At 45.2% G+C, this 25,695-nt stretch overlaps 2 protein-coding genes across 4 annotated transcripts in view; one reads left to right on the top strand and one right to left on the bottom strand.

The window, feature by feature from the left end:
• The first annotated feature begins 35 nt into the window (after window positions 1-35).
• EMG1 (EMG1 N1-specific pseudouridine methyltransferase) lies at window positions 36-25,695 on the top strand. 3 transcript variants are annotated; one of them, XR_004059488.1, is made up of 8 exons: window positions 36-308; window positions 3,583-3,684; window positions 3,796-3,937; window positions 4,339-4,397; window positions 4,476-4,625; window positions 17,074-17,130; window positions 17,475-17,676; window positions 25,522-25,695. XR_004059488.1 is itself a non-coding variant. In XM_010385884.2 (6 exons), the coding sequence occupies exons 1-6, from the start codon at window positions 141-143 to the stop codon at window positions 5,054-5,056; spliced, it is 735 nt and encodes a 244-aa protein (XP_010384186.1). In that variant the 5' UTR covers window positions 36-140; the 3' UTR covers window positions 5,057-5,224. The 3 variants fall into 3 exon arrangements, 2 of the variants coding, with proteins under 2 accessions (XP_010384186.1, XP_030794221.1); XM_010385884.2 differs by lacking the exons at window positions 17,074-17,130; window positions 17,475-17,676; window positions 25,522-25,695 and adding an exon at window positions 4,943-5,224; XM_030938361.1 differs by lacking the exons at window positions 4,476-4,625; window positions 17,074-17,130; window positions 17,475-17,676; window positions 25,522-25,695 and adding an exon at window positions 4,943-6,074 and having other exon boundaries at window positions 139-308.
• LPCAT3 (lysophosphatidylcholine acyltransferase 3) overlaps window positions 5,446-25,695 on the bottom strand; it is a 42,370-nt gene continuing 22,120 nt past the window's right edge. The window contains exons 2-13 of the mRNA XM_010385885.2: window positions 13,024-13,131; window positions 12,265-12,371; window positions 11,065-11,158; window positions 10,858-10,895; window positions 10,268-10,446; window positions 8,713-8,821; window positions 7,856-7,942; window positions 7,593-7,759; window positions 6,858-7,005; window positions 6,627-6,785; window positions 6,396-6,524; window positions 5,446-6,153 (exon numbers count right to left, since the gene is read on the bottom strand). Coding sequence (XP_010384187.2) covers window positions 6,408-6,524; window positions 6,627-6,785; window positions 6,858-7,005; window positions 7,593-7,759; window positions 7,856-7,942; window positions 8,713-8,821; window positions 10,268-10,446; window positions 10,858-10,895; window positions 11,065-11,158; window positions 12,265-12,371; window positions 13,024-13,131 — 1,313 coding nt within the window. The 3' untranslated portion in view covers window positions 5,446-6,153; window positions 6,396-6,407. The remainder of the gene's footprint in view (window positions 6,154-6,395; window positions 6,525-6,626; window positions 6,786-6,857; window positions 7,006-7,592; window positions 7,760-7,855; window positions 7,943-8,712; window positions 8,822-10,267; window positions 10,447-10,857; window positions 10,896-11,064; window positions 11,159-12,264; window positions 12,372-13,023; window positions 13,132-25,695) is intronic.

Here is a 25,695-nt window from a genome sequence, read left to right as displayed (position 1 = left end):
CCAGGGAGGGCAGCGCAAGACGGCAAGTCATCGCCATTTACAAGCCCACTTTCAAAATGGCAGCCGGAAGGAGATTTGTGATCCGAAGCCTCACTGTTCCCATTTAAGAGCGTTAGCGCAACTTCCGGTCTGGTTGCAAGATGGCCGCGCCCAGTGGTGGATTCAAGCCTCGTGAACGAAGCGGTTGGGAGCAGGCACAGGACTGGGATGCTGTGCCACCCAAGCGGCCCCGACTAGGGGCAGGAAACAAGATCGGAGGCCGTAGGCTTATTGTGGTGCTGGAAGGGGCCAGTCTGGAGACAGTCAAGGTAGTTTGGGACAGGAAGTGGATAAGTAGTAAATCAATAGACTGGGATCTGTAGAATGAGGGTGAGGGGCTCAGAGTGGATGGAGAAAGCAGAGAGGGGTGAAAGATGCTTTTGAAGGAAGATGGGTTGGTTGGCTGTGCGTTGATTTGACATTCTGGGATGGTAGTGCTCATTTTTCTTTCTTTCTTTTTTTTTTTTGAGACGGCATCTCGCTCTGGCGCCCAGGCTGGAGTGCAGTGGCGCGATCTCGACTCACTGCAACCTTTGCCTCCCGGGTTCAAACAATTCTCCTGAATCAGCCTCTCGAGTCGTTGGGACTACAGGCACGCGTCACCACTCCCGGCTAATTTTTTTGTATTTTTAGTAGAGATGGGGTTTCACCATGTTGGCCAGGCTGGTCTGGAACTCCTGACCTCAAGTGATCCGCCCGCCTCGGCCTCCCAAAGTGCTGGGATTACAGGCGTGAGGCACCGTGCGCAGCCGGTAGTACTCATTTTCTTTTGCTCTTCTTGAATGCCATTCCAGCCCTCACCTCTTTGCTTCCAATTGGTTTACCAGGATTCTGTGATACAGTAGTCTAAGGAAAGTTTCATTTGTTGGGTCATTCCACATCCCAAGACAAGTTACTGGGCAGATGAGAAAGGTAGTTATGTAGCCTAGTCTGCCCTCCCTTTTTGTAAGGGCTTCATGTTTCAATTCATTAGTGTCCATAGTCACCTCTCTCTAATATCCACCTGGAAACACTGTCCAGACCAGGTTATTGTTTAACACTTTTACGTCACCATTTTATCTATCATTCATGTCTTTCCCCACATGTAATAAATAGAACCAGCAATTCTCTATCTTAAAGCCTTGGGCAATGTTCTTCCTCCTTTCTCTTACCCTTTAGAAATAATTCAGTGAGGCCGGGCGCGGTGGCTCAAGCCTGTAATCCCAGCACTTTGGGAGGCCGAGACGGGCGGATCACAAGGTCAGGAGATCGAGACCATCCTGGCGAACACAGTGAAACCCCGTCTCTACTAAAAAATACAAAAAACTAGCCGGGCGAGGTGGCGGGCGCTTGTAGTCCCAGCTACTTGGGAGGCTGAGGCAGGAGAATGGCGGGAACCCGGGAGGGGAAGCTTGCAGTGAGCTGAGATCCGGCCACTGCACTCCAGCCTGGGTGACAGAGCAAGACTCCGCCTCAAAAAAAAAAAAAAAAAAGAAATAATTCAGTGAGTAGGCCCAGAAGAAATTGCGTGGGTTTAGAAGTGAGACCAGGATTTTAATCTTCGTTCTAAATACACTTGGTGTGTGTGTGTGTGCGTGTGTGTGAAACAGAGCCTCAGTCTCTCCCAGGCTGGAGTGCAGTGGCATGATCTTGGCTCACTGCAGCCTCCGCCTCCTGGGTTCAATTGATTCTCCTGCCTCAGCTTCCAGAGTAGCTGGGATTACTGGCCTGTACCTGTAATCTATTAAAAGAATAGAACACATGGTTATATCCTACTAATGGGTTGAAACTAGTATTCATTCAAGAAGGTTTTTTCTTCTATAACTAAGGATGTCTCATGGACTTAGTTCTTGGTCATTTGTTCTTTCTTTGTGCTTACTCTGTGACATTGCTACTTCAACTATTCAATTTCAAAATCTGTATCCCTTTTTTCGCAGACTTTTTGGAGCCACATATCTCAAGAATGTACATAGACATATACAAACATTCTAGTGATACATAAAAACTTAGCCTTCCAAAACCTGTATTTGTATATAACAGTTTGTTTTTAGGCTTTTTACTGACCACCCTAATGCTCCTTGGGACTCCAAATTGCAACTTGCAATTATTTCTTTTAGCTGCTACAGATGTAGTCCACTTCTTTATCATCAAACTTCTGATGTCTTTTTCAGTGTACACAGAGTTGTTAGGATAGTGTCTGTCAGTCATTCCCATCCTGCCCTTCTTACTCCAGAATTATATTTGGCTTTGTGCTTGATACATTAGGATTTTGTGGTTTACAAAGCAGCTTCATATATAATCACTGCCCTTCGGTGTTTCAGCTCCCAATTTTCCTCGAAATTTCCTTTTTTTGTTTACACTTTTTCTTTTTTGTTTCTTTTTTGAGACAGGGTCTTGCTCTGTTGCCCAGGCAACAGAGTGCAGTGGTGTGATGGCTCACTGCAGCCTCTACCTCCCTGGCTCAAGCAGTCCTCCCACCTCATCCTCCTGAGTAGCGGGGACTGCCAGCAAATGCCACTGCGCCTGTTTTTTTTTTTTTTTTTTTTTTTTTTGTGAGACAGGGCCCCACCGTGTTGCCCAGGCCAGTCTCAAATTCCTGGGCTCAAGTGATCCTCCCGCCTCGGCCTCCTAACGTGTTGGGATCACAGGCATGAGCCACCACACCTAGCTACTTTTTCTTGATTCTAACTGTACCTTTGCTCATGCCAATCTTTTTTTTTTCTTTTTTTGAGACAGGGTCTTGCTCTGTCACCCAGGCTGGGGTAAAGTGGTGCAATCTTGGCTCACTGCAACCTCCATCTCCCAGGCTTAAGCCATCCTCCCCACTTTAGCCTCCCAAGTAGCTAAGACTACAGGCATATGCCACCACACCCAGCTAGTTTTTGTATTTTTAGTAGAGATGGGGTTTTGCCATGTTGCCCAGGCTGGTCTTGAACTCCTGACCTTAAGTGATTTGCCTTCCTTGGCCTCCTAGAGTGCTGGGATTATAGGCGTGAGCCACTGCACCCGTCCCCATGCCATTCTTAAAACTGGGAATAACCCCTCTTCATTTTACTTCTGAGTTTTCTTTGATTCAGCTGCCTCCTGCGTCATTAGAATTTTCACATTTCTTCTTGTTCAGATTTGCAGCTCTTCACTTAGTGCATGTTTGGTGTACGCAAATTGAGGGTAGTGACTGTATGTTTTGCATAGTACATAAATACTGCTCCTGTGATAAACAAAGCATTCAGCCTTGCTCACTAACTACTAACTCCTGCCTAGTTCCAGGATGTCTCATTGGACTTGCTTAACAGCCACAGGTTTTTAAATTAAATCCAGTGTATTGGTAGGTAATGTGAAGTCACAGGTTGTGCCCTTCCTCCTGTTTCCAAGACCAGTTACTGGGGAGTGCAAATATGGCTTCACAGTAATCTCCTGAAGGGCTCGCTGGGCTCCACCTCCTGTGGTTTTGGTTTAGTAGGTCTAGGGTGGGCCTGAGAATTTGCCTAACAGGTTTCCAGGTGCAGCTGCTGGTGGTAGTGGGCTAGGTAATGCTGTTCTTTGGTCATGTTCCCTGTTCTTCAGGTAGGGAAGACATATGAGCTACTCAACTGTGACAAGCACAAGTCTATATTGTTGAAGAATGGACGGGACCCTGGGGAAGTGCGGCCAGACATCACCCACCAGGTAACTCCAGGGACAGTGCTCACAACCCTTTGAGCCTCTGTTTGGAAGGGTTGGCAGCTGAGTGCTGCCTCTCTTCAGCCTTAACCATGCCGTGGTTTCTGCTTTGCTCAGAGTTTGCTGATGCTGATGGATAGTCCCCTGAACCGAGCTGGCTTGCTACAGGTTTATATCCATACACAGAAGAATGTTCTGATTGAAGTGAATCCCCAGACCCGAATTCCCAGAACCTTTGACCGCTTTTGTGGCCTCATGGGTAAGAAGCCTTAGAACAAAGCTCAGAATGAACTTGTCAGTAGGGAAGAAGGGAGGAAGAGGAAAAGGGAGAGCTAAATGTGGGATTTTTAAGCGAGGAGATGGGAGAACAAGATGATCAATACCAGGACAAGGACTCTTATTATTTTTCTGTTTGCGGAAACTCCACTCTCCTGTTCTTGCAGTAGCTTCCTGGTTGAGTGAAAGAGGGAGTCTGAACCTATCACTGTACAGCTAGCCATATGCTTGGCAACTGTTCGTTCCTAACATTTCAGGAGTCCAGTCTGGATATAAAGCACACAGGGAACTCATCTTACCTATGGGGTTTTCCTTGTTAGATAATGACTGGACAGAAGGACTATGGTCTTCATGTACCTCTGAACTCTTTTTTCCCCCTTCTAGTTCAACTTTTACACAAGCTCAGTGTTCGAGCAGCTGATGGCCCCCAGAAGCTCTTGAAGGTGAGGTATTGAAACCTACTAGTTGAAGGTTGGTTCTGGGAATGTTTCTGGGGCTGACTTTCCTCTTTTTTACTTTAGGTAATTAAGAATCCAGTATCAGATCACTTTCCAGTTGGATGTATGAAAGTTGGCACTTCTTTTTCCATCCCGGTTGTCAGTGATGTGCGTGAGCTGGTGCCCGACAGTGATCCTATTGTTTTTGTGGTAGGGGCCTTTGCCCATGGCAAGGTAAGGTCTGGGCTCAACCCTGAGGTTCTTGATAGAGCTGAACTTAGTATAGAATTCCCAGAGAAGCAGGCATTTTAACAATGCTTACGATGAGCTAGAAGACACATGACAGTTCCACACCCTACCCCAGTGCACATCCTTTGAGGACTGCTGCCATATTTGTAATAGTCACAGTTAGGACCTTCTTTATCCTTTGTAGGAATTTGATATGAAACAGCACAGCTGAAATACTAGCTCAGCCATAGTTTTCCTGACCTAAAGAAGGGTTGAAACGGCTACTGAGTGAGAGTTGGCTGACAAAACTGTTCTCTTCTTAGGTCAGTGTGGAGTATACAGAGAAGATGGTGTCCATCAGCAACTATCCCCTTTCTGCTGCCCTCACCTGTGCAAAACTTACCACAGCCTTTGAGGAAGTATGGGGGGTCATTTGACAGTAGTAGAACCTGTTCTGAAACCAGAAACTGTTGAGATCACATCCTTTGACCCTGGTCTGAGCCGACTGCTGGAAGATGATCTTTCTGCACTAAGACTGTGGAGTTTGGGGAAGCCAAGGCTGTACATTTGCTATTTGTTTATCCTATGAATACTGTTCTTGCAAACCTGGTTGTTTTGGGGTTCCTAAAGTATCTAATGGTGTAAAACTGTTTGTTCCCCTGGGACTTCAGGGACAGATACGAGGTTACAGAGTTTACAGTTTGGTTCCATGCTTTGAAGGCGGGCTTTAGCTCCTAGATTCCTGTGCGCTAAAGGAGAGAACCCTGATAATCAGCCATGGCAAGGATGGAGAACCGTGAAAGAGAGCAGTCAGGAATGCTGGTGGTGAAAAACTGAACAAACAGAAGTGATTTTATCTAATAGTTCCAAGGTAGAAAAAGTGGAGCAGGCAGGGCCTTGCACCCCTCTCCACCCCCCCATGGGGGGGGTGGTGATAGCGGCACATACACAATCATAGTAACTTGGCAGAAGAAAAACACAATAGATTCCTGGCTAGATGGGGAGAGATAAGGCAATGTGCATGGGGGAGCCAGAGGAGAGATGTGGACCCCTCTGCTCCTCCCACAAGAGTTTCCCCTTTGGGCCGGGCATGGTGGCTCACGCCTGTAATCCCAGCACTTTGGGAGGCGGAGGCGGGTGGATCACTTGAGGTCAGGAGTTCGAGACCAGCCTGGCCAACGTGGTGAAACCCCGTTTCTACTGAAAATACAAAAATTAGCTGGGCTGGGTGGCACGCCTGTATTCCCAGCTGCTTGGGAGGCTGAGGCAGGAAAATCACTTGAACCCGGGAGGTGGAGGTTGCGGTGAGCTGAGATCACGCCACTGCATTCCAGCGTGGGTGACAGAGCAAGACTCCTTCTCCAAAAAAAAAGCTTCCCCTTTGGCCCTAAATGAAGACTTGGCTGGCAGCAGAGGCACAACTGGAAGCATCGATCTTCCACCTCCCTGGCTTTTCCATTCTCTGTGCTCTGGGGCAAAGGAGTGCTATGAAAAGGGAGACAAGTAGTTTCTGCACCAGTCCTGCATAGGCCACCTGCAAGACAAGACATGTGATTGGAAGGCTGGTTAGTTACTCCCCTAATTCCTGGTCTGTAGCCCTTCCAGATGTTTCCTAGCATGCCTCAGTAAGTCACAGCAGTCATTGCCCATACTGTGTCCCTTAGTAGCCAGGCTAATCCTTGGAATTCACCCCAGATTTCTAATACTATTTTTTTTCCAGTCTGTTGCTCTATTCTGTAACCTGGTGGTGGTTTTAGCTTAGCTGTATTTACTTACCAGGGAGATGGATTATTCCATCTTCTTTAACTTCTCTTTCCTTGGCACCATTGCTTTGTGAACATAAGGCAATATGAATAGTAGGCTCAAGAAGAAGATGTGGCCAAGGAAATAGACGGATTTATATACCTGTGGAGAGAGAGGCCACTGAGGTAGACAGGCATGGAGCATCCCTCACTGCCTGAGGTTGCAGTGAGTCCCTCCCAGTCTCATAAGCAGGCCTTCACTTGCCTTAAGCCATTTGTCCCATGTGAAGAGGCAGAAGGCAGTCATGGAGTAACCCATGAAGAGCCAGTGGATGGTCTGTTGCACCAAATAGTAGAAGGGCTGGAGGGCAGTAATGGCAGCCAGGTTGCTCAGGGTGGGGCTCTGTTGAATGAGCCTGGCAGCCTGGGGAGGGAGGAGGAGCTCATCAGCATCTTGTCCCTCATATCCCCCTTCACCCCCACCCTGGAGGCCTACCTGTCTTTCCACAATAACAATGAGGAATTCCATCTGGAAGCAGACCAGGTATCCTGAGTGCAGGCCATGCCAGAGGGCCAGGAATAGCAACGAGAGACCCTGAGAGAGTTCTTTATTTCCAAGGAACTTGAGTCGTTTGAAGAAGTAGCTGGAGAAAAGGGTGGGTGGGGCGACCCTCAAACTGACTGGTCCTTGCATCCCGCCACCTGCCTCTGGGTCCTCACCCTGAGGATTGGAGTGGAGTGCTGGTGGGCTCCCACGTGTAGCCCCCAGAGGGTACAGGAGGCAGTGCTGGCTGATTAATTTTAGAGATGGAAAGCAGACCCAAGGCGGAGCTGGAGACCATGTGCGCACGAGTCACTTGGTTCAGCAGCAGTGACTGAGTGCTGATGCCAAGATCAGTGGTGAACCAGACACTCAAGCTGCCCACACTCTAGTGGTGGGGACAAACAAGTCAAGCTGTTTATAAACAGGGCAGTGGAGGACATAAGTCCATTGGCAGAGCTGGAGTAACACCCAGGTCTCAACGCACTTTTGTATCTTGCCTTTTTTTCAAATATGACGAATGTTTTTTTTTGGGGGGTATAGGTGGGGATCAAAGTCTGTGTGAGTGACAGGGGGTTCTGCCCAGGTGGGAAAGACGCATAAGGGTGAACATGGTACACCCCTGCCCTCCAATCTGGGAAGACAGTGGAAGGAAGGAACCAGGGTCCAGGCTCCCCACCAGCAGCTCACCGGGCCACCCAGGCGTTGGTGTTGATGTTGAATGAGGCAATGGTGCCAGTGAAGCGGGGGTTTGTTTCAAAGAGCCACACCTTCATGTTGGCACAGGCATCCCACTTTGCCTTGCCCTTTTCTTCAAAGCCATTGAAGCCCAGGCCCGTCAAAATGCATACTCCTTCCTGAGAGGGAATAGCTCAGTTAGGGCTCTTGCCACCCCCCCACACTGGCCTCCATGGCTCGTCTAAATAGGACCCTGTTCCAACTTTTCTACTTACTGTGACCAGCCAACAGGTGACGTATTTGTACAGCACAAACTTGCCCCAGATCAGCATGTACATACAGCGGAACCAGAAGGGGTGGTTCTTGAGAGAAGAAAGCACAGTGCATTAGGGATATGGCATGACTAGGCAGTTTCTCTTAGCACTCTTCCTTTTCACACTTGTGGCTGGCTACCTCATACCTGCCTAAGGCCTGCTGCCAGATGTCCCCAATAGTCTGGCCTGATGGCCTTCACAACAGGCAGAGAGGAATAAGCAGAGGGCCGGGAGAATCTTCATTCACTTTCCCTTGGAGAGTCCCAAGGGCAGCACTGTGTTGAACTTCTCCACTGTTTGCCTTCGTTGGCCAAGTTTTTGGAATGAGCATTTGGAATGTTAGGTACGGAGGGGCCCATATTGGATTTAAATTTAAGGAGAGAAACCTGCCCAGAATTACTGAACTGTTTTCAAGTTTTTCAGCTGGGCAGGAGCAAAAGCCAGCACTTCCCCACTTCCCTTGGTTTCTGAATTCCCTAGAAGTGCCCAAATTTATCAGGCAAGAGAAGAAAATAGGCTGGAGAATCAGAAGCTGCTGTGCTCTGAGGGGTCATGTGGATGTGATAAGGCAAGCTAGGAGTGGCTCCTAGAGAAGGCAAGGGGTGCTAAATGTGCAGCTGGCACAGCCCTGTGCCCACGAAGGTCGTTCAGTGCTGGCCAATGAACGTGTCCCGGCCCGGCTGGCACTGACACCAACTCACAGATCTAGAGCATTTGTAGATGATATTTCCTACTTCTCTACTATCTATAGGGATCCTTGCCTGTCCATTTTCTAGCTCTGGTGCAGTCATGCTGCTGCTGCTTTAGTAGACACTCACGTCATAGTCTTCAGTGAGGAGATAGTCTTCTGTGATGTGGGGGCTGAGCAGTGTGTAGCCCACTAGGTAGAAAAGGCCCAGACTCAGGCGCTTGAGAGCAGGAATGGTGCTGGAAAGGAACGAGTGAAGTTCCTGGTCACAGAGAGCACAGACTATTCCCTTCACCCTCTGACCTTCAGTTATGGAGAGGAGTTTTTAGGGGTGTGGTTGTCTACCTGGAATGGGATGAGAAGCTCTGCTGCCCAAAGCGTTTCCTGTTTCAGGGAAAGATTTCTATGGCTGGCTATGAGGAATGGGGACTGCAAACCTCTAAGAGTTGTGGGAAGGTCAGGGCAGCAGACAGTGGACCAGTCTTGTGTTTACCCCTCAGGGATGCTACTGATCTCAAGGTCTTGCCAGGTTTCACCATCTCCATTGGGACTGAAAACCCAGTGGAGGTAAGATAATAAAAATAACCACTTTGAATCTGCTCCTTCATTTTTTGGTTGAATTGATGCTGAAACACAGGATGGACAAGTTCTCAGTGAAGGAATTCTTTTGGCAATTAAACTTTTTTTTTCTTTTTTCACCTTTTTAATTTTTATTTTCTTTTTTTTTTTTTTTTTTTTAATTTTTATTTTCTAGAGACAGGGTCTTGCTCTGCCACTCAGGCTAGAGTACAGAGGCATAGCCCATAGTCATTGCTCACTGTGGCTTTGAACTCCTGGGCTCAAGTGATCCTCCTGCCTTGGCCACCTGAGTAGCTAGGACTATAGGCATGTACCACCTTGCCTGGATAATTTTTTTTTTTTTTAGAGATGGGGGTCTCACTACATTGCCCAGGCTGGGCTTGAACTCCTGGCCTCCAGTGATCCTCCTGCTTTGGCCTCCCAGAGCGTTGGGATTACAGGCATGAGCCACTGTGCCCTCCTACATTTCCTACTGATAAATAAGTATTTTTGAGACAGGATTTGGCTATGTCGCCCAGAATGGAGTGCAGTGGTGTGATCAAAGCTCACTGCAGCCTTGACCTACCTCCCCTGGGCTCAAGCAATCCTCTCACTTCGGCCTCCTAAATAGCTGGACTACAGACGCATGCCACTATGCCTGCTAATTTTTGTATTTTTTTGTAGAGACAGAGTCTATGCTGCCAGGCTGGTCTAGAACTCCTGGGCTCAAGCGATCCTCCCACCTCAGGCTCCCAAAGTGCTGGGATTACAGAGGTGAAACCACTGTGCCCAGCCTCTCTCTACCTACCTACCTACCTATCAATCATAAATATATTTCATATGTATGTGAAAATAGGCTTTAAAGGCAGAAATGTGACTGGTTCAGACAAAATCCTGTGGCATAAAAGTGGATTTTTATGTTTGTACCAGTGTCAGAATGGATAGCTGGAAGAACCCTAAACTAAAAAAGGCCCACTCCTGGCACAGAGTGCCCATTACAACAGTCCAGGGCCTGCATGACACAGGTCTCTATGCCAGGGTCATGCTGGAGAATGCAGCTTTCAGAAGAGTCACTTCAGAGTGAGTGCAATACCTACATGAACATCTGGACCAAGAGGGGCGATTACCTGTTTGGTATCTTTCCTGGTATGTCAGTCAGCTCTCCCTGCACCAGCTTCATGTAGTGATTCATTGAGAATTGGGGCCCTACCAAGAAGGCCCCATAGAAGTAGGAGAAACCAGCAACTTCCAGCAGGGAAGGAACACCCCGTATGGCATATTTCTGTTGCTCAGAGGACAAGGAATTCTATGCCAAGAAGAGAATGCATGGTTCAGGATAGCCTTGAATCTCCCCACAAGAGCCAGTTTGAGTGTTCCCCACCCGTGTGCCCCACTGACTGGGGTTCTTCAAATAGCCTTCTCTTTGGGGGATGACAAATAGTTGCTTCTTGTGGAAATGCATACGTGTGTGCATAGCTGGCTGCTGCTGCTTTAGCAAATGCCTTGCTGGCATTGATCTCTGGACTTTGTACAAGAGCTGGATCCTGGGCAAATTAGATTTGTTGATCCTTGCTCAGTGCTATCTGAAAGGGAGATTGCACAGGCTGGGGAATGAGGGAGAGGCTCTGCTCTGGAATTTGGGTTCAGTCTTTGTTAACAACCTTTTTCTTCCCTTTCATTAAGTCTTGAACCTCTCTGCTGATGAATGGGTACTTACCTGATCTTTCCCTCCGTCAAAGTAGTCAACAGCCAAACCTGAGCAGAGAGAGAACGGGTGGGTAGGGTGATGGGAGAGGACACTGAGGATGTGGCCTGTAGACTGAGTGCAGCCAGGAGTGTATGGCGGTGGGGGTGCCGAGGAAGTTTTTAGCGAGATGGGGGAGGGACCTACATGTAAGGAAGGCAGGCAGTGACCATCACTCACCAATCAGCTTCAAAGTCAGAACACAATGTGGCATTGTCCACTTGATATCGTAGTTTCCGGTGGCTGTGTAATAATATCCAGCCAGAAGGTAGGCCTAGGAGAGGCAGAAGTATGTATTCCAGCATCACTACTATTTCTTCTCCCTGCTCTGAAATTCAATGTTCTCTTTCCTTTTTCCTTTCTCCTCATCCCATCATTAAAAGCCTTAATACATTCCTACAAATGGAGGTGCTGAAAACCTATAATGGGAAGAGTGTTGCTCAAGGCTTCTCGGCAAAATGAGGGCTAAACTGAGATGAGAATTTAGATGCTGGGGCCACAGGTGCATGCCACCTCACCTGGCTAATTTTTAATTATTTTTGTTTCACCATGTTGACCAGGCTGGAGGGCTAATTTTTATATTTTTTTTTGTAGAGATGGGGTTTCACCATGTTGCCTGGGTTAGTCTCAAACTTCTGGGCTCAAGTAATCTGCCTGCCTTGGTCTCCCAAGGTGCTGGAATTACAGGTGTGAGCCACTGTGCCTGGCCTAGGCTTAGGTTCTTTAACTCATTCTAAGTTGCTTTTCTGTCTTGCCTTGAAGTGACTCTTCTCCTGGATAGTGGGCTAAACCAAAGAGCCTAATGGTACAATATGCAAAGGGTTAGCTGGTAGCCCTTCCTTGAGGCAAGCAAAGAGTTACCATTACACTCTGTGGATGGAACACTTGGGGCCTGTGATAAGCCACATACCTGAAGTCATAGTGCTAAGTGCTGCGAGTGTCGTTAGAAATTAGGTCTGCTAATTTCTTTCTTTCTTTTTTTTTTTTTTTTTTGAGATGGAGTCTCGCTCTGCCGCCCGGGCTGGAGTGCAGTGGCCGGATCTCAGCTCACTTCAGCTCACTGCAAGCTCCGCCTCCCGGGTTCACGCCATTCTCCTGCCTCAGCCTCCCGAGTAGCTGGGACTACAGGCGCCCACCACCACGCCCGGCTAGTTTTTTGTATTTTTTAGTAGAGACGGGGTTTCACCGTGTTAGCCAGGATAGTCTCGATCTCCTGACCTCGTGATCCACCCGTCTCGGCCTCCCAAAGTGCTGGGATTACAGGCTTGAGCCACGGCGCCCGGCCAGGTCTGCTAATTTCTATGCCACAGTCTCCTGCCTACCCCTGTCCCCTGAACTGGTGTCAGCTGTAGCCTGAGCTGCTAAGGGAAAGACGTTTACCATCTGGAAGCAAAAGGTAGTGAGGACAGCAGTGATGGTACGGCCCATTAGTCGAAGGATGAGGAACTGAAGCACAATACATAGCAGGGAGTGGCAGAGCTGGTTTCCTGGATGCAAGAAGAGAGAATATAGCCTGGTTTTTACACTCCCACCCGTCCTGAGACTTCCAATCACAACATAATATATAAAGAAAAAACACTGGCATCAGGATCTTTTTTTCAGAATAACCTCATGTTTTGGAGGAGAGGATGGAAATTAGTTGTATAAATAAAAAGGATTATTAGGGTGTTATTGTATTTCTTTTCTTTTTTTGTTTGTTTTTTTAGAGATGAGACTTGCTCTGTTGTCCAGGCTTGAGTGCAGTAGCTCAATCATAGCTCACTGCAGCCTGGAATTCCTGGGCAAGTGCCACCACGCCCAGCTTGTTACTGTATTTTTGAATGTCTGAAGTGAAGAATGAATCTAAGTGGAGATTGCCTGGCTCATTCAGTTACATCCACAGCAGAGAGAAACTGAGGATTCTTTGTTGATGGGGTCTGGCAAGGGTAACCACCCTCAAAATGTTTTTATCTGACAGAGGAATGTACACAAAAGACAAAAAGGAAAAGTTAAGCTGTGTTCCTGTCCATACAACCCTCTTTGCAAGCAGGAGCATTATAACTTCCCTACCTATTAGATTATCTCAAGGAAATTCCATTCAAGTCTGTTCCTTCCAGGTTCCCTCTAATTGCAGTGTCGCTACTAACTTAGTTTACTCACCAAAGTTAAAATACGCAATTGAGAGGCCTGTAAAGGTATGGTAGAGGTGGATGAGGTAGCTCTCCTTGTAGAAAAGGTAATGCCGATAAAACAAAGCAAAGGGGTAACCTAGATGGAGAAAAAGATAAGAAGGGTGTTATTTGTGCCTGGTGCCATCCCAATTTGGTTTGGAAGTTTATCTGGCATGAAACGCAGCCCAGAGGGAGAGACAGAAAAAAAAAACAAAACCATACATTATATGGATGGCAACAGAGAAGGCAATAACAGTATCCCCAAGAACCAACAGTTTTTTTGTAAACGGAAATTTTGAACTGAAGATATTAATATTTGATTGAGGCAATATAAAGCTGGGTCCTAAGACTAGGTTTCATTTATAGCTTATGAACTATTGCCAGCATTTCCTCTTACTTGAATTTAAAAAAATGATACAAGGAAGCTAGGCATGGTGGCTCCCACGTGTAATCCCAGCACTCTGGGAGGCTGAGGCAAGGGGATTGCTTGAGCCGAGGAGTTGGACACCAGCCTGGGTAACATAGCGAAACCCCGTCTCTATTAAAAAACAAGATACAGAGATTTGAGGGTACCCATCTATGCTCCAGAAACACTCATTTACACTTTGTAATCTCTCTTGCTAGCACAGTATTATCAGATTATGAGGACAAATATAAATTAATATCAGGCTAAATACTGGAATTGCTGACTGCAGTTACAAGATATGTGGAGATACTCCTCACAGTCTGTAATCTGGGCATCAACCAAGTTATAAAATTCATTTAAGTATACTGGAAAAATGTCTTCTAAAGCCATGATTCAGAGTATAGTCCAAAGGCCATGAGTGAACCATAGAGGATCTCCTGATGGGTCATGAACTGACTATACACGGCCAAGGGTTGCTTATTGAATTAAGGGCAGTCAATAACATTTGGTATTCCTAAACTAAAATTAGCATATTCCGTGGCTTTACTGCAGACTCACCTTCAGTGTTCTATCTAGAGGTCTGGCTGCCACGCCTAGCACCATTCCCACTGCACTAGTGCATATGTGGAGGATGGGAATCTCCCAACTGCGTTTTGGAAAGACATTCTGCCTATTCTTTCATTGATTATTCTCTTGAGTTGGTCATGGTTTATACTTTCTGCAATTCTTGCTTTTATTTTTATTTATTTTGAGACAGGGTATTGCTCTGTCAACCAGGCTGGAGTGCAGTGGCACGATCATAGCTCACTGCAGCCTTGACCTCCCGGGCTCAAGTGATCCTCTAACTTCAGCCTCCTGAGTAGCTGGGACCACAGATGCTTGCCACCATGCCTGGCTATTTTATAATTTTTGTGGACATGAGGTCTCACTATGTTGCCCAGGCTGGCCTTGAACTCCTGGGCTCAAGGAATCCTCCTGCCTTGGTCTCCCAAAGTGTTGGGATTACAGGCATGAGCCACTGTGCCTGATGAATTGCTGCGATTCTTGCTTTAAAATTATGTAAGTGCCATTTTATTATTGGCAATACAGTTTACTAAGAGTTTGGTTAACTCTAAAATGCTTAGAATAGTATCATACAGAAATAAATTGCTCAATTATTTGTTAAATAAGTAAATGCACAATCATATTATATGTTGGTTTCTGTCCTTCTAGTAATTATTCCCCCATACATTAAAGAAAAAAAAGTCTGGGTGTGGTGGCTCATGCCTGTAATCCCAGCACTATGGGAGGGCGAGATGGGCGGATCACGAGGTCAGGAGATCGAGACCATCCAGGTGAAACCCCGTCTCTACTAAAAATACAAAAAAAAAAGCACACACAAAAAACAAAAAAACCCAAAAAATATTAGCCGGGCGTGGTGGTGGGCACTTACAGTCCCAGCTACTTGGGGGGCTGAGGCAGAAGAATGGCGTGAACCCAGGAGGTGGAGCTTGCAGTGAACTGAGATGACGCCACTGCACTCCAGCCTGGGCGACAGAGCGAGACTCTGTCTCAAAACAAACAAACTGTACTGATGTGTGTCCTACTTTTCCCACATAACAGCATATCCACCATTTGATCTTCTTGGTGCCAGGATCAACTGGTTTTTTTTTTTGAGATGAAGTTTAGCTGTTTTTACCCAGGCTGGAGTGCAATGGCGCGATCTTGGCTCACTACAACCTCCAGCCCCTGGGTTCAAGCGATTCTCCTGCTTCGGCCTCCCAAGTAGCTGGGATTACAGGTGCCCATTACCATGCCCAGCTAATTTTTTGTATTTTTAGTAGAGACGGTGTTTCACTATGTTGGCCAGGCTGGTCTCGAACACCTGACCTCAGGTGATCCACCTGCCTCGGCCTCCCAAAGTGCTAGGATTACGTGCGTGAGCCATCACGCCTGGCTAACTGGTGTTTTTTTTAATTGCTGTTCCCATAATGGGCTAGGCTCTTAATTAAATTTATAGCTTCATGCAAGTATAGTTGACCCTTGATCAACACAATTTTGAACAGCATGGGTCCCCTTAGACTTCCTTCTGCCTCTGCCACTGCTGAGATGGCAACCTTTCCTTTCTCCTCCTCCTTGCCTGCTCAACCTGAAGATCATGAGGAGGAAGACCTTTATGCTGATCCACTTCCACTGAATGAAGAGTAAACATATTTTCCCTTGCTTATGATTTTCTTAATAACATTTTCTTTTCTATAGGTTACTTCGGTAAGAAATACATATATAATACAAATGACATACAACAAAATACATGTTAATCAACTTGTTTATGCTATTAGTAAGTCTTCTATTAGTAGCTAAGTTTTTGGAGAGTCACAAGTTTTACGTGGCCGGGCGCGGTGGCTCATGCCTGTAATCCCAGCACTTTGGGAGGCTGAAGCAGGCGGATCACGAGGTCAGGAGATTGAGACCATCCTGGCTAACACGGTGAAATTCTGTCTCTACTAAAATACAAAAAATTAGCTGGGCATGGTGGTGCGCATCTGTAGTCCCAGCTACTCAGGAGGCTGAGGCAGAGGAATCGCTTCACCCCGGGAGGCGGAGGTTGCAGTGAGCTGAGATTGAGCCGCTGCACTCCAGCCTGGTGACAGAGCGAGACTCTGTCTCAAAAAAAAAAAAAAAAAAAAAAGTTATACGTGTGGGCCGGGTGCGGCAGCTCACACCTGTAATCCCCTACTTTGGGAGGCTGAGGAGGGTGGGTCACCTGAGGTCAGGAGTTTGAGACGAGCCTGGCCAACATGGTGAAGCCCCTGTCTCTAGTAAAAATACAAAAATTAGTCAGGCATGGTGGCAGGCGCCTGTAATGCCAGCTACTTGGGAAGCTGAGGCAGGAGAATTGCTTGAACCTGGGAGGCAGAGGTGGCAGTGAGCTGAGATCATGCCACCGCACTCCAGCTTGGGCAATTTTTTTTTTTCTGTCTCAAAATAAATAAATAAATAAATAAATAAAGTTTTATGAGGATTTTTGACTGTACAAGCGGTGGGCTCCCATAGGCCCTATGCTGTTCAAGGGTCAACTGTAGTTAATTCTACCGATATCTTGTGGATTACCGGCTCATGTATTCATTCACCAAGTGTTTAGTAAATGCCTGCTATATGCCAGGTATTCTGTTTATGGAGCACATAACTGGGAGGAGGTGGCATGTGATGGTTCATTTTCTAGCTGAGTGAGATGATGGGATATAGGATCACTAGCTCAAGGGAGGTGGAGACGTCTATGATCCTTTCAGGCAGATGAATGAGCAAGGAAATAGGATCAAGTCTCATACATTTCACACGGGCAGAAATTTGGCAGAGATAGAACATCAGGTTAGCAGCAAATATTGCTAAGAACTAGAGCCAAGAACTAGACAGTATATAGACTAAAAGTCAATATGTCTTCAATCTTTTGCTTTATTTTTACTTTTTTTTTTTAAGAAATGGGGTATAAATAAAAATATAAAAGAGTAGATAATTATCTAGAGCACTCATAAGTTCTAGATGTCTAAGTTTATTAAAGATAAGCATGAAAACCCATTTGGAATGCTTGAAACTAAAAAACACTACACATACTACTCTGCCTCTTTAACTTGAATCTAGTTTAACATTTTCTAGGTGTCTGGATCATAGCTATTTCAGAGTAAAGTCATGATCGCTTTATGACGTTCTGAGGTATGTGAAATTGTCTGCCTGACTCTAATAAGGCCTACACTGTCCTGAGTTCTGAGTTCTTGTGTCCACTTCTTATAGCCTGTCTGTCCCTTTCCTTGCTACTCTGGGATTAATAGTCACCTCCTGAGCTTCCGGGGTGCTTGGCAATAGTTCCTCTCCCTACTCCTAATTTACTGCAGGCCTCAGAAATCATAACCTTATTTTAAAGGTGTAAAAAAAGATTGAAGACAAAAGCAGGGGGCTTGGGTGCTTTCCTTATGGACTTAGTGCACAGGCCAGTGCACAGGCCTGGTAACATCTGTTCTGGCCACTTAGAGGTCTTGTGTGCTATTTCTTGCTTTCAGGTGCGTTTTGCGGGAGGGGACGTTGTTGAGTTCCAAACAGGTGAAGTATTGCACACTAGCAAACACATGACAAGAAGGTGGAGGAATTGGGAGAAAAATAAAAAGAATGCAGCAGGCCACATTACCAGGAACATTAAGACGGTGACAGAGAACAGCAAAGCCTGGAAGGAAGCCGCCGTGGAGAAGGAAGAACTGTGCTGGGGTGAGTTGCTGTGACAACCCAGGCTGATTTTGAGTATGTAAACACCAAACCTTACTCTTGGCTGCCGCTCAGCTCAGCAGGCTTTGGAGCCTGGCTGCCCAGCCACCACTTCAGGGATGTGCTGTTTTTAGGAAGGGTGTGACCCTACAAGAGGTTTCTGGGCCTTAATGCTTTTTTTGTGGGAGCCAATGCTTAATATGGTGGCTACAGTTACCTGAAGAATCTATGAAAAATGACCGAAGCCCCTCCTGCTCACCCTCCCACTCATCAGAGTTGGCTTCTGTGGGTCTGAGTGGGAAGGACCTCCACTTTTAACAGCACGACACACGGTTTTGACAGCCCCACTAACATCCGAATGCAGGTCGCAGTACTCAGTTCTGAGGATAAAATTCTCAGCGTGGAGACTGGGGTTGATGCCTTGCCTTTATCAGCACCAGATGGGTTTGTAAAAAACCAGAGGTTTGTAAGAACTTGTTTGGCAGCTCTGTAACTGTTCCTTCTTTTTGATTGTTTGTTTAAAGCAGGGCCTTCAGAAACTTATTAGCAGATGAAGGATGATGATGTTTAGTACACTCCAAACCTGAGGCTCTTCTACTAGAATGGGAGCTCTATAAGCCCTAATGCTAGGGACATTCAAAATGCTGTGGTCTTTCAAGCAGCTGCTGGGATACATTTAATTTGCACAACCCCTCTTCAGGGGTTATAGTCAAGCACAGGGAGTGGATAGAACTGTATTCTTCAGTCTCTGGACTTCACTCAGTTCCAAGTGCTGTTTGTGTCAGGGACCAGATCTATCACAACCTGCATTTCTAGTGGGAACGTTTTCTTATTTCCTGAACAATAGTTGTTGAGATTACTTATTAATCCTAAAGTTGTGAGGTTTCATCTGAAGAAACAGAAATGGACTCTTTCCATTAAGTCTGGTAAATCTGGTTGGGAGTGGTGGCTCACGCCTGTAATCCCAGCGCTTTGGGAGGCTGAGACGGGAGAATCACTTGAACCCAGGAGTTTGAGACCAGCCTGGGCAATATAGCAAGACTCTGTCTCTACAAAAAATAAAAAAAAAAAAATAGCTGGGTGGGGTGGGTGGCGCATGCCTGTAGTCCCAGCTACTTGAGAGGCTGAGGCAGGAGGATCACCTGAGTCTGGGGAGACAGAAGCGACAATGAGCTATGATGATGCCACTGCACTCCTGCCTGGGCAACAAAGTTGTTTTTTTTTTTTGAGACTCTGTCTCAAAAAATAAAAATTAAAATAAATTGAGCACCCCAAACAACTTTTGTTAATGTGGGAACTACATATCAATGTCTACTGTGTTAGAAAATAAGACTAAAGGCCAGGTGTGGTGGCTCACGCCTGTAATCCCAACACTTTGGGAGGCCGAGGTGGGTGGGTCACTTGAGGTCAGGAGCTTGAGACCAGCCTGGCCAACATGGTGAAACCCTGTCTCTACTAAAAAGATAAAAATCAGCCAGATATGGTGGCAGGCGCCTGTGATCCCAGCTACTTGGGAGACTGAGGCAGAAGAATCACTTGAACCCAGGAGGTGGGGGTTGCAGTGAGCTGAGATCACACCACTGTGCTCCAGACTAGGCAACAGAGCGAGACTCCATATCAAAAAAAAAAAAAAAAAAAGAAAATAAAACTAAAAAAAAAGTAAAAGATATGATTAATTCAGTAAAAATATTAACAGTAAAACTACTACACATTAATATAAATAACACACTTTAAATGAAAACCACTATATTTCCCAACACAAAGAAGAAATAAAGCCATCTAATGAGAAGAATGGCATTGTTTTACATTTTCATAAATTTATGGCCTCTGTCTGACTTAATAGAAGATGGCTGGATTCTCAAATCTGCTTCTGCATTTAATCTGTTGTAATACGTTAGTTTGGTTAAAATAATACGAAGAAAATCTGGCTTTACCCAGACAGAGAAAGTATCTGCATTTTCAGATAATTTTGGACATTCTTTAGCACTGCATCAAAACTTGACAAGTAGTAGTTTCTTAACAGTTAGGAACTTTTGTTATAATAAAATCCATTGGCTTTTCTTGCGCTTTGAATGGATATTGTACTATGCATGACTTTGTAACATCACACATGGGTCACTGGAAAATACTGGTTCACTGTTGTTAGGCAGATCTTCTAAATACTGACAGATTTCATTAGAATACATATCAAAAAATCATATTCCTTAAATTTCACCATTGATTTCAGCAGAAAAGTCTGTATATACTGGCAAGTGGTCAAGCTCATGGGAGTGGATACAAGTTTTCCAAAATTCTAATTTTTACTTGAAAGTGTAGATTTTATCACTGGCTACAAATATTGTCATTTGTTTACCTTGAAGTAACAGGCTCACTTCATACAGTTTCAAGAGACTGTCTGCCAGATGCCTAAATCTAAATAAAACCATAGTTTGTCCACCATTCTTTCAAGTAAAAATGGTGGTCAGTGAAAAAAGAAGCTGCTAAATCAATATGCAACTCAAATAATCGCCCAAATGCTTTTCCTTGTGACAACCACTGTACTCTATCAGTGTGCAGCAGAAGTGGTTAATGCATATTTCCTGTTTCTTCAAACAAGATTAAAAAGATGTACTCAGGACTAGGCATGGTGACCCATGCCTCCCAGCACTTTGGGAGGCCAAGACGGGTGGATCACTTGAGGTCAGGAGTTCCAGACCAGCCTGGCCAACATGGTGAAACCCCGTCTCTACTAAAAATACAAAAATTAGCCGGGTGTAGTGGTGTATACCAGTTTAAAAAAAGAAAAAGATTTATTCAAGGACTGACATTTGATAAAATTAACAATATGTAGCCTGGGCAACAGGGTGAAACCCCAACTCTAAAAAAAAAAAAAAAAAAAAAAATTAGCCAGGTGTGGTGGTGCACACCTGTAGCCTCAGCTACTCAGGAGTCTGTGGTAGGATCACCTGAGCCCAGGAAGTTGAGGTGGCAGTGAGCTGTGATGGCCCCACTGCACTCCAGCCTGGGTGAGACCCTGACTCAAAAAAAAAAAAAAAAACCGAAAAAATGTACCACTTCATCAAGGATTCTTAAGTGAAACTGGCTGTTTTGATTGTGAGTGCATGGCAGTAAAGAATGCAGCGATCACCAGTACAGTTTGGTGCCAATGTGATAAGGCGCCAGCAGTTTCACCACCATTTTGCAACATCAGTGCAAGTGTCAACATAGTGAAAAGACAAATACATCTTGGTAGTATCATGAAAATAATTTTTACCCCAAAGAGATTCCTTAAAGAGGTCTCAGAACTTTTAGGAGTAGTCTGTGGACTGCATGCTGATATGGAATGATGTTTTAATATTTTATCTTCTAATACCCAAATCCAGTAGTCTTTCCTTCCTCCCTAGTTTCCTTGATAGCCCTGCTGTGTTTTCATTCTTATTGAAACTTCTCTTTCACTGGTTTCATTAGTTTTGAATACTGTTATCTCTTGGTATCCATGAAGGATTGGTTCTAGCACTCCCAGTGACCGCCACAGATGCTCAAGTCCCTTATATAATATGGTGTAGTATTGTATGTAACCTATGCATATCTTCACACATACTTTAAATCATCTCTGGATTACTCATAATACCTAATATAATGTAAATGCTATTGAAAATAGCTGCTATATAGCATATTGTTTTGTATTTATATTTTTATTATTGTATTATTAGTTTAGAATCCATGAATGTGGAACCCACAAATATGGAGGGCTGACTATATACAGTTTCCTGGATTTTTTTCTACTGAGATATAATTTACCATAAAATTCACCCTTCAAAGTGTAAAATGTAATGTTTTTCAGTATATTCAAAAGGTTGTGGCCGGGCGCGGTGGCTCATGCCTATAATCCCAGCACTTTGGGAGCCCGAGGCGGGCAGATCACGAGGTCAGGAGATCAAGACCATCCTGGCCAACATGGTGAAACCCTGTCTCTACTAAAATACAAAAAATTAGTTGGGCGTGGTGGTGCGTGCCTGTAATCCCAGCTACTTCGGAGGGTGAGGCAGGAGAATTGCTTGAACCCAGGAGGCAGAGATTGCAGTGAGCTAAGATTGCGCCTGGCAACAGAGCAAGACTCTGTCTCAAAAGGAAAAAAAAAAAAGGTTGTGCAACTATCCCCACTATCTAACTAATTTTAGAATATCTTCATCACCTCAAGTAGAAACCCCATACACATTGGCAGTCATTTCCCATTCTCTCTTAACTCCCAGAGCCTGGCAACCATTAATCTACTTTATGTCTCTATAGATTTGCCTATTCTAGGTGTTTCATATAAATGGAGCCATGCAATATGTAGACTTTTGTGTCTGGCTTATTTCACCTAGCATGTTTTCAAGGTTCATCCATGTTGTAGCATGTATCAGTACTTCATTCCTTTTTATGGCTGAATAATATTCCTTTGTATGGATACTCTGCATTTTTTTTTTTTTAAACATTTAAAAACTTTTTTATAGACAAGGTCTCACTATGTTGCTCAGGCTGGTCTTGAATTCCTGAGCTCAAGTGATCTGTCCACCTCAGCTTCCCAAAGTGCTAGGATTGCAGGCATGAGCCACTGCGCCCAGCCTGGATGCTCTGCATATGATCTACCCATTCATCATCAGTTGACAAACAATTGGGTTGTTTCCACTTTTTGGGCATTATGAAGAATACTGCTACAAACATTCATGCATTTTGCAGAGACAGGGTCTCACTATGTTGCCTAGGCTGGTCTTGAACTCCTGGCCTCAAATGATCCTCCTGCTTTGGCCTCCCAGAGTGCTGAAATTACAGGTATGAGCCCATGTACAAGTTTTTGTGTGAACATATATTTTTATGTTTTTAATTCTCTTGGGTATATACCTAGGAATGGATCTCCTGGAATTTTTCTTTTTCTTTCTTTCTTTCTTTTTTGAGACAGAGCCTCTCTCTGTTGTCCAGGCGGAAGTACAGTGGCATGATCTTGGCTCACTGCAACCTCCGCTTCCCACGTTCAAGTGATTCTCTTGTCTCAGCCTCCCGAGGAGCTGGGATTACAGGTGTGCACCACCATGCCCAGCTAATTTTTGTATTTTCAGTACAGATGGGGTTTCTCCATGTTGGCCAGGCTAGTCTCAAACTCCTGACCTCAAGTGATCCACCTGCCTTGGCTTCCCAAAGTGCTAGGATTACAGGCGTGAGTCACCGGTCTGTTGCCCATGCTGGAGTGCAGTGGCATGCTCACAGCTCACTGCAGCCTCAACTTTCTAGGTTCAAGCGATCCTCCCACCTGAGCCTCCCTACTAGCTGGGACTACAGGTGTACACAGGACTGGCTAATTTCTTATAGAGCTGGAGTTTCACCATGTTGCCCAGGCTGGTCTCGAACTCCTGAGCTCAAGGAATCTGCCCACCTTGGCCTCCCAACGCTTTGGGATTACAGGCATCAGTCACTGTGCTTGGCCAACGTTCACCCTTACTTTCTGTGCTTACTTCTGGCATGGGTTGGCTGACTACAATTTGCATAGACCCAACTTTCTGTCTCTTTCACCGAAGGCATTTTTTCTGGCTCCTAGATGTTGCTGAGCTCCAGGATCCAGTCTTGGCCCTTCATTATTCTTGCTATACTGCTTCTTGGAAACTCATCTACTCTCATGTAACTTAATATAATCTTTATGCCAAAGACAGATCCACATCTTTAGTTCTAACTTCTTTCAGTTCCACATTTCCTACTTCCTTGCAGGACAGTTTTAATTTGATATTTCATTATCATCTCAAACTTTGTATAACTAAGGCATAAATTTCTCCCTAAATCAGACTTCTCTGGTTTTTTTTTTAAAAAAATTAACAGTGGTACCATTCTCCAGGTCACACAACATTAAAAAATGTGTTTTCCTGCCCAGGCATGGTGGCTCCACGCTTGTAATCCCAGCACTTTGGGAGGCCAAGGCAGGCGGATCACCAGGTCAAGAGTTCGAGACCAGCCTGACCAACATGGTGAAACCCCATCTCTACTAAAAATACAAAAATTAGCCGGGCGTGGTGGTGCGTGCCTGTAATCCCAGCTACTCAGGAGGCTGAGGCAGGAGAATTGCTTGAACCCAGGAGGTGAAGGTTGCAGTGAACCGAGGTCATCCCACTGTACTCCATCCAGCCTGGGCAACAGAGCCAGACTCCATCTCAAAAAAAAAAAAAAAAAAAAAGTATTTTCCTTCATATTGGTTCTCTGTATCTAGCCATGAAATAACTCTTAGGGATCTCACCCTTAAATCCTTGCAATGGCCTCCTACCTGATCTCTGCCTGCACCAAGTCTTCACAGCAGTCCTATACTGGGGTCATATTCCTTCAGCTCCTGCTCAGAACCCATCAATAGCTCCCAGCTGACTACTCAACAGAGTCAGCAATCCTGTCTGTTCTACCTTCAAAATAAATCCGAAATCTGATCACTTCTCTCCAGCTCTACTGCTTCCCCTGGTCTGAGTTGCCACTACCTCTGGATTATTATTATTAATACGTCATTATTATATTCAATGTATTATCATTATATAGTTGCCTCCTGATCAATCTCACCCTTTCTGCCTTTGCCTCCCTTCAGTCTAGCCTTAATGAAGCATCTAGAGGGTTCTATTCCACTTAAGTCAGCAGGTCACTCCTCTGCTCAAAGCCCTTTCAAGGCCTCCATTCTCACTCAGATCAAAAGCCTGAGTGCAGCCAGCACCCGCAGGTTCTGTCCCTCTGCCCGGGCCCCACTGTCCTCTGACTCACCTCTCAATCTGGCCTCCACCCTTCTGCTCCAGCCCGAAAACCCTCCCTTTCTGGAATTTAGGCAGGTCCAGCCTTGGTGGCTTCACATGATAAATGTGATAAATTCCTTGCCTGGAAGGCTCTTTCCACAGATAAGCTCAAGTCCTTCCTACACCTCAGGTCCTTTGTAAAATGTCACCATAAGTCCTCACTGATAACAGTGAGGACTTCCCTAACTATCTTATCTAGAACTGTATACAACACTACCCCTCCCCACCCTGTAGCCCTCCCCCATCACACACTTCTTGTTCTTTCCTGCTTTTTCTATTTTTCCTCTCAGTACTTACTACCTTTTGACATACCATATTTTACTTTTCAGTCTTTTAAAGCAGGGATTGTCATCTACTTTAGTCCCTACCATACCCCAGTGCCTAGTACAGTTCCTGGTACACAATATTTCTCAAAAAGTATTAGCTGAATGGCCAAAAGAATGAGTGAACAAGTGCTCTGTACTCTAGGCAGTCAATACAGTCTTTATTAAGCACCCACTATGTGGTTAGCATTACATTAGGCATTAGGGGGAATATGATAGAATTTTAAGAGGTGCTTTCTGTTCTTAAGGAACAAAATCAAATGATGATGTTCTATGCTAAGTGCTAACTGTATGGAATAGCCAATGTTGCAGAGGTTAAAGAGAAATCAATCTCGACCACAGTAGTCGGGAGGAGTAGTTCGTGAACAGAGAAGAGATGACGGCATTCCAAGGGAGGATAATGTAGTAAAGACACAGAGGTAGGAAAGAGCATGGGGCATTCACTCCAAGAGACTGGGCTAATTTCAAGAGGGGAAAATATTGTAACAAAATGGATGGGAAAGTGAAAAACCAGGCAGAGTCTGAAATTGATAAATGGGAAAAAAAAATTCAATTGACCAGGTGTAGGATAAGGAAAAGGACAAATTAAAGATGTTTACGCCATTGATATAATGGCTTCATGTCTTCAAACCTTTTTGCTGGCACAGCTCCTAGCAGAATTTTGAAAAACTATATATCCTCCTTTCACATTTTAAAGTTGCCATGTAAACCTTAGGTTTTTATTTCTTTATTTTTTTATTTTCTTAAGACAGTATCTCACTCTGTTGCACAGGCAGGAGTACAGCAGCACAATCACAGCTCACTGCAGTTTCAACTTCCTGGATTCAAGTGATCCTCCTGCCTTAGCCTCCCAAGTAGCTAGGACTAGAGGTATGTGCCACCATGCCCCCAAAACGACAGCAAATTATATGTGTGTGTGTGTGTGT

Source organism: Rhinopithecus roxellana, chromosome 10 (assembly GCF_007565055.1).
Source record: "Rhinopithecus roxellana isolate Shanxi Qingling chromosome 10, ASM756505v1, whole genome shotgun sequence".
Lineage (NCBI taxonomy): Eukaryota > Metazoa > Chordata > Mammalia > Primates > Cercopithecidae > Rhinopithecus > Rhinopithecus roxellana.
This window is presented reverse-complemented; position numbering and strand designations above follow the sequence as displayed.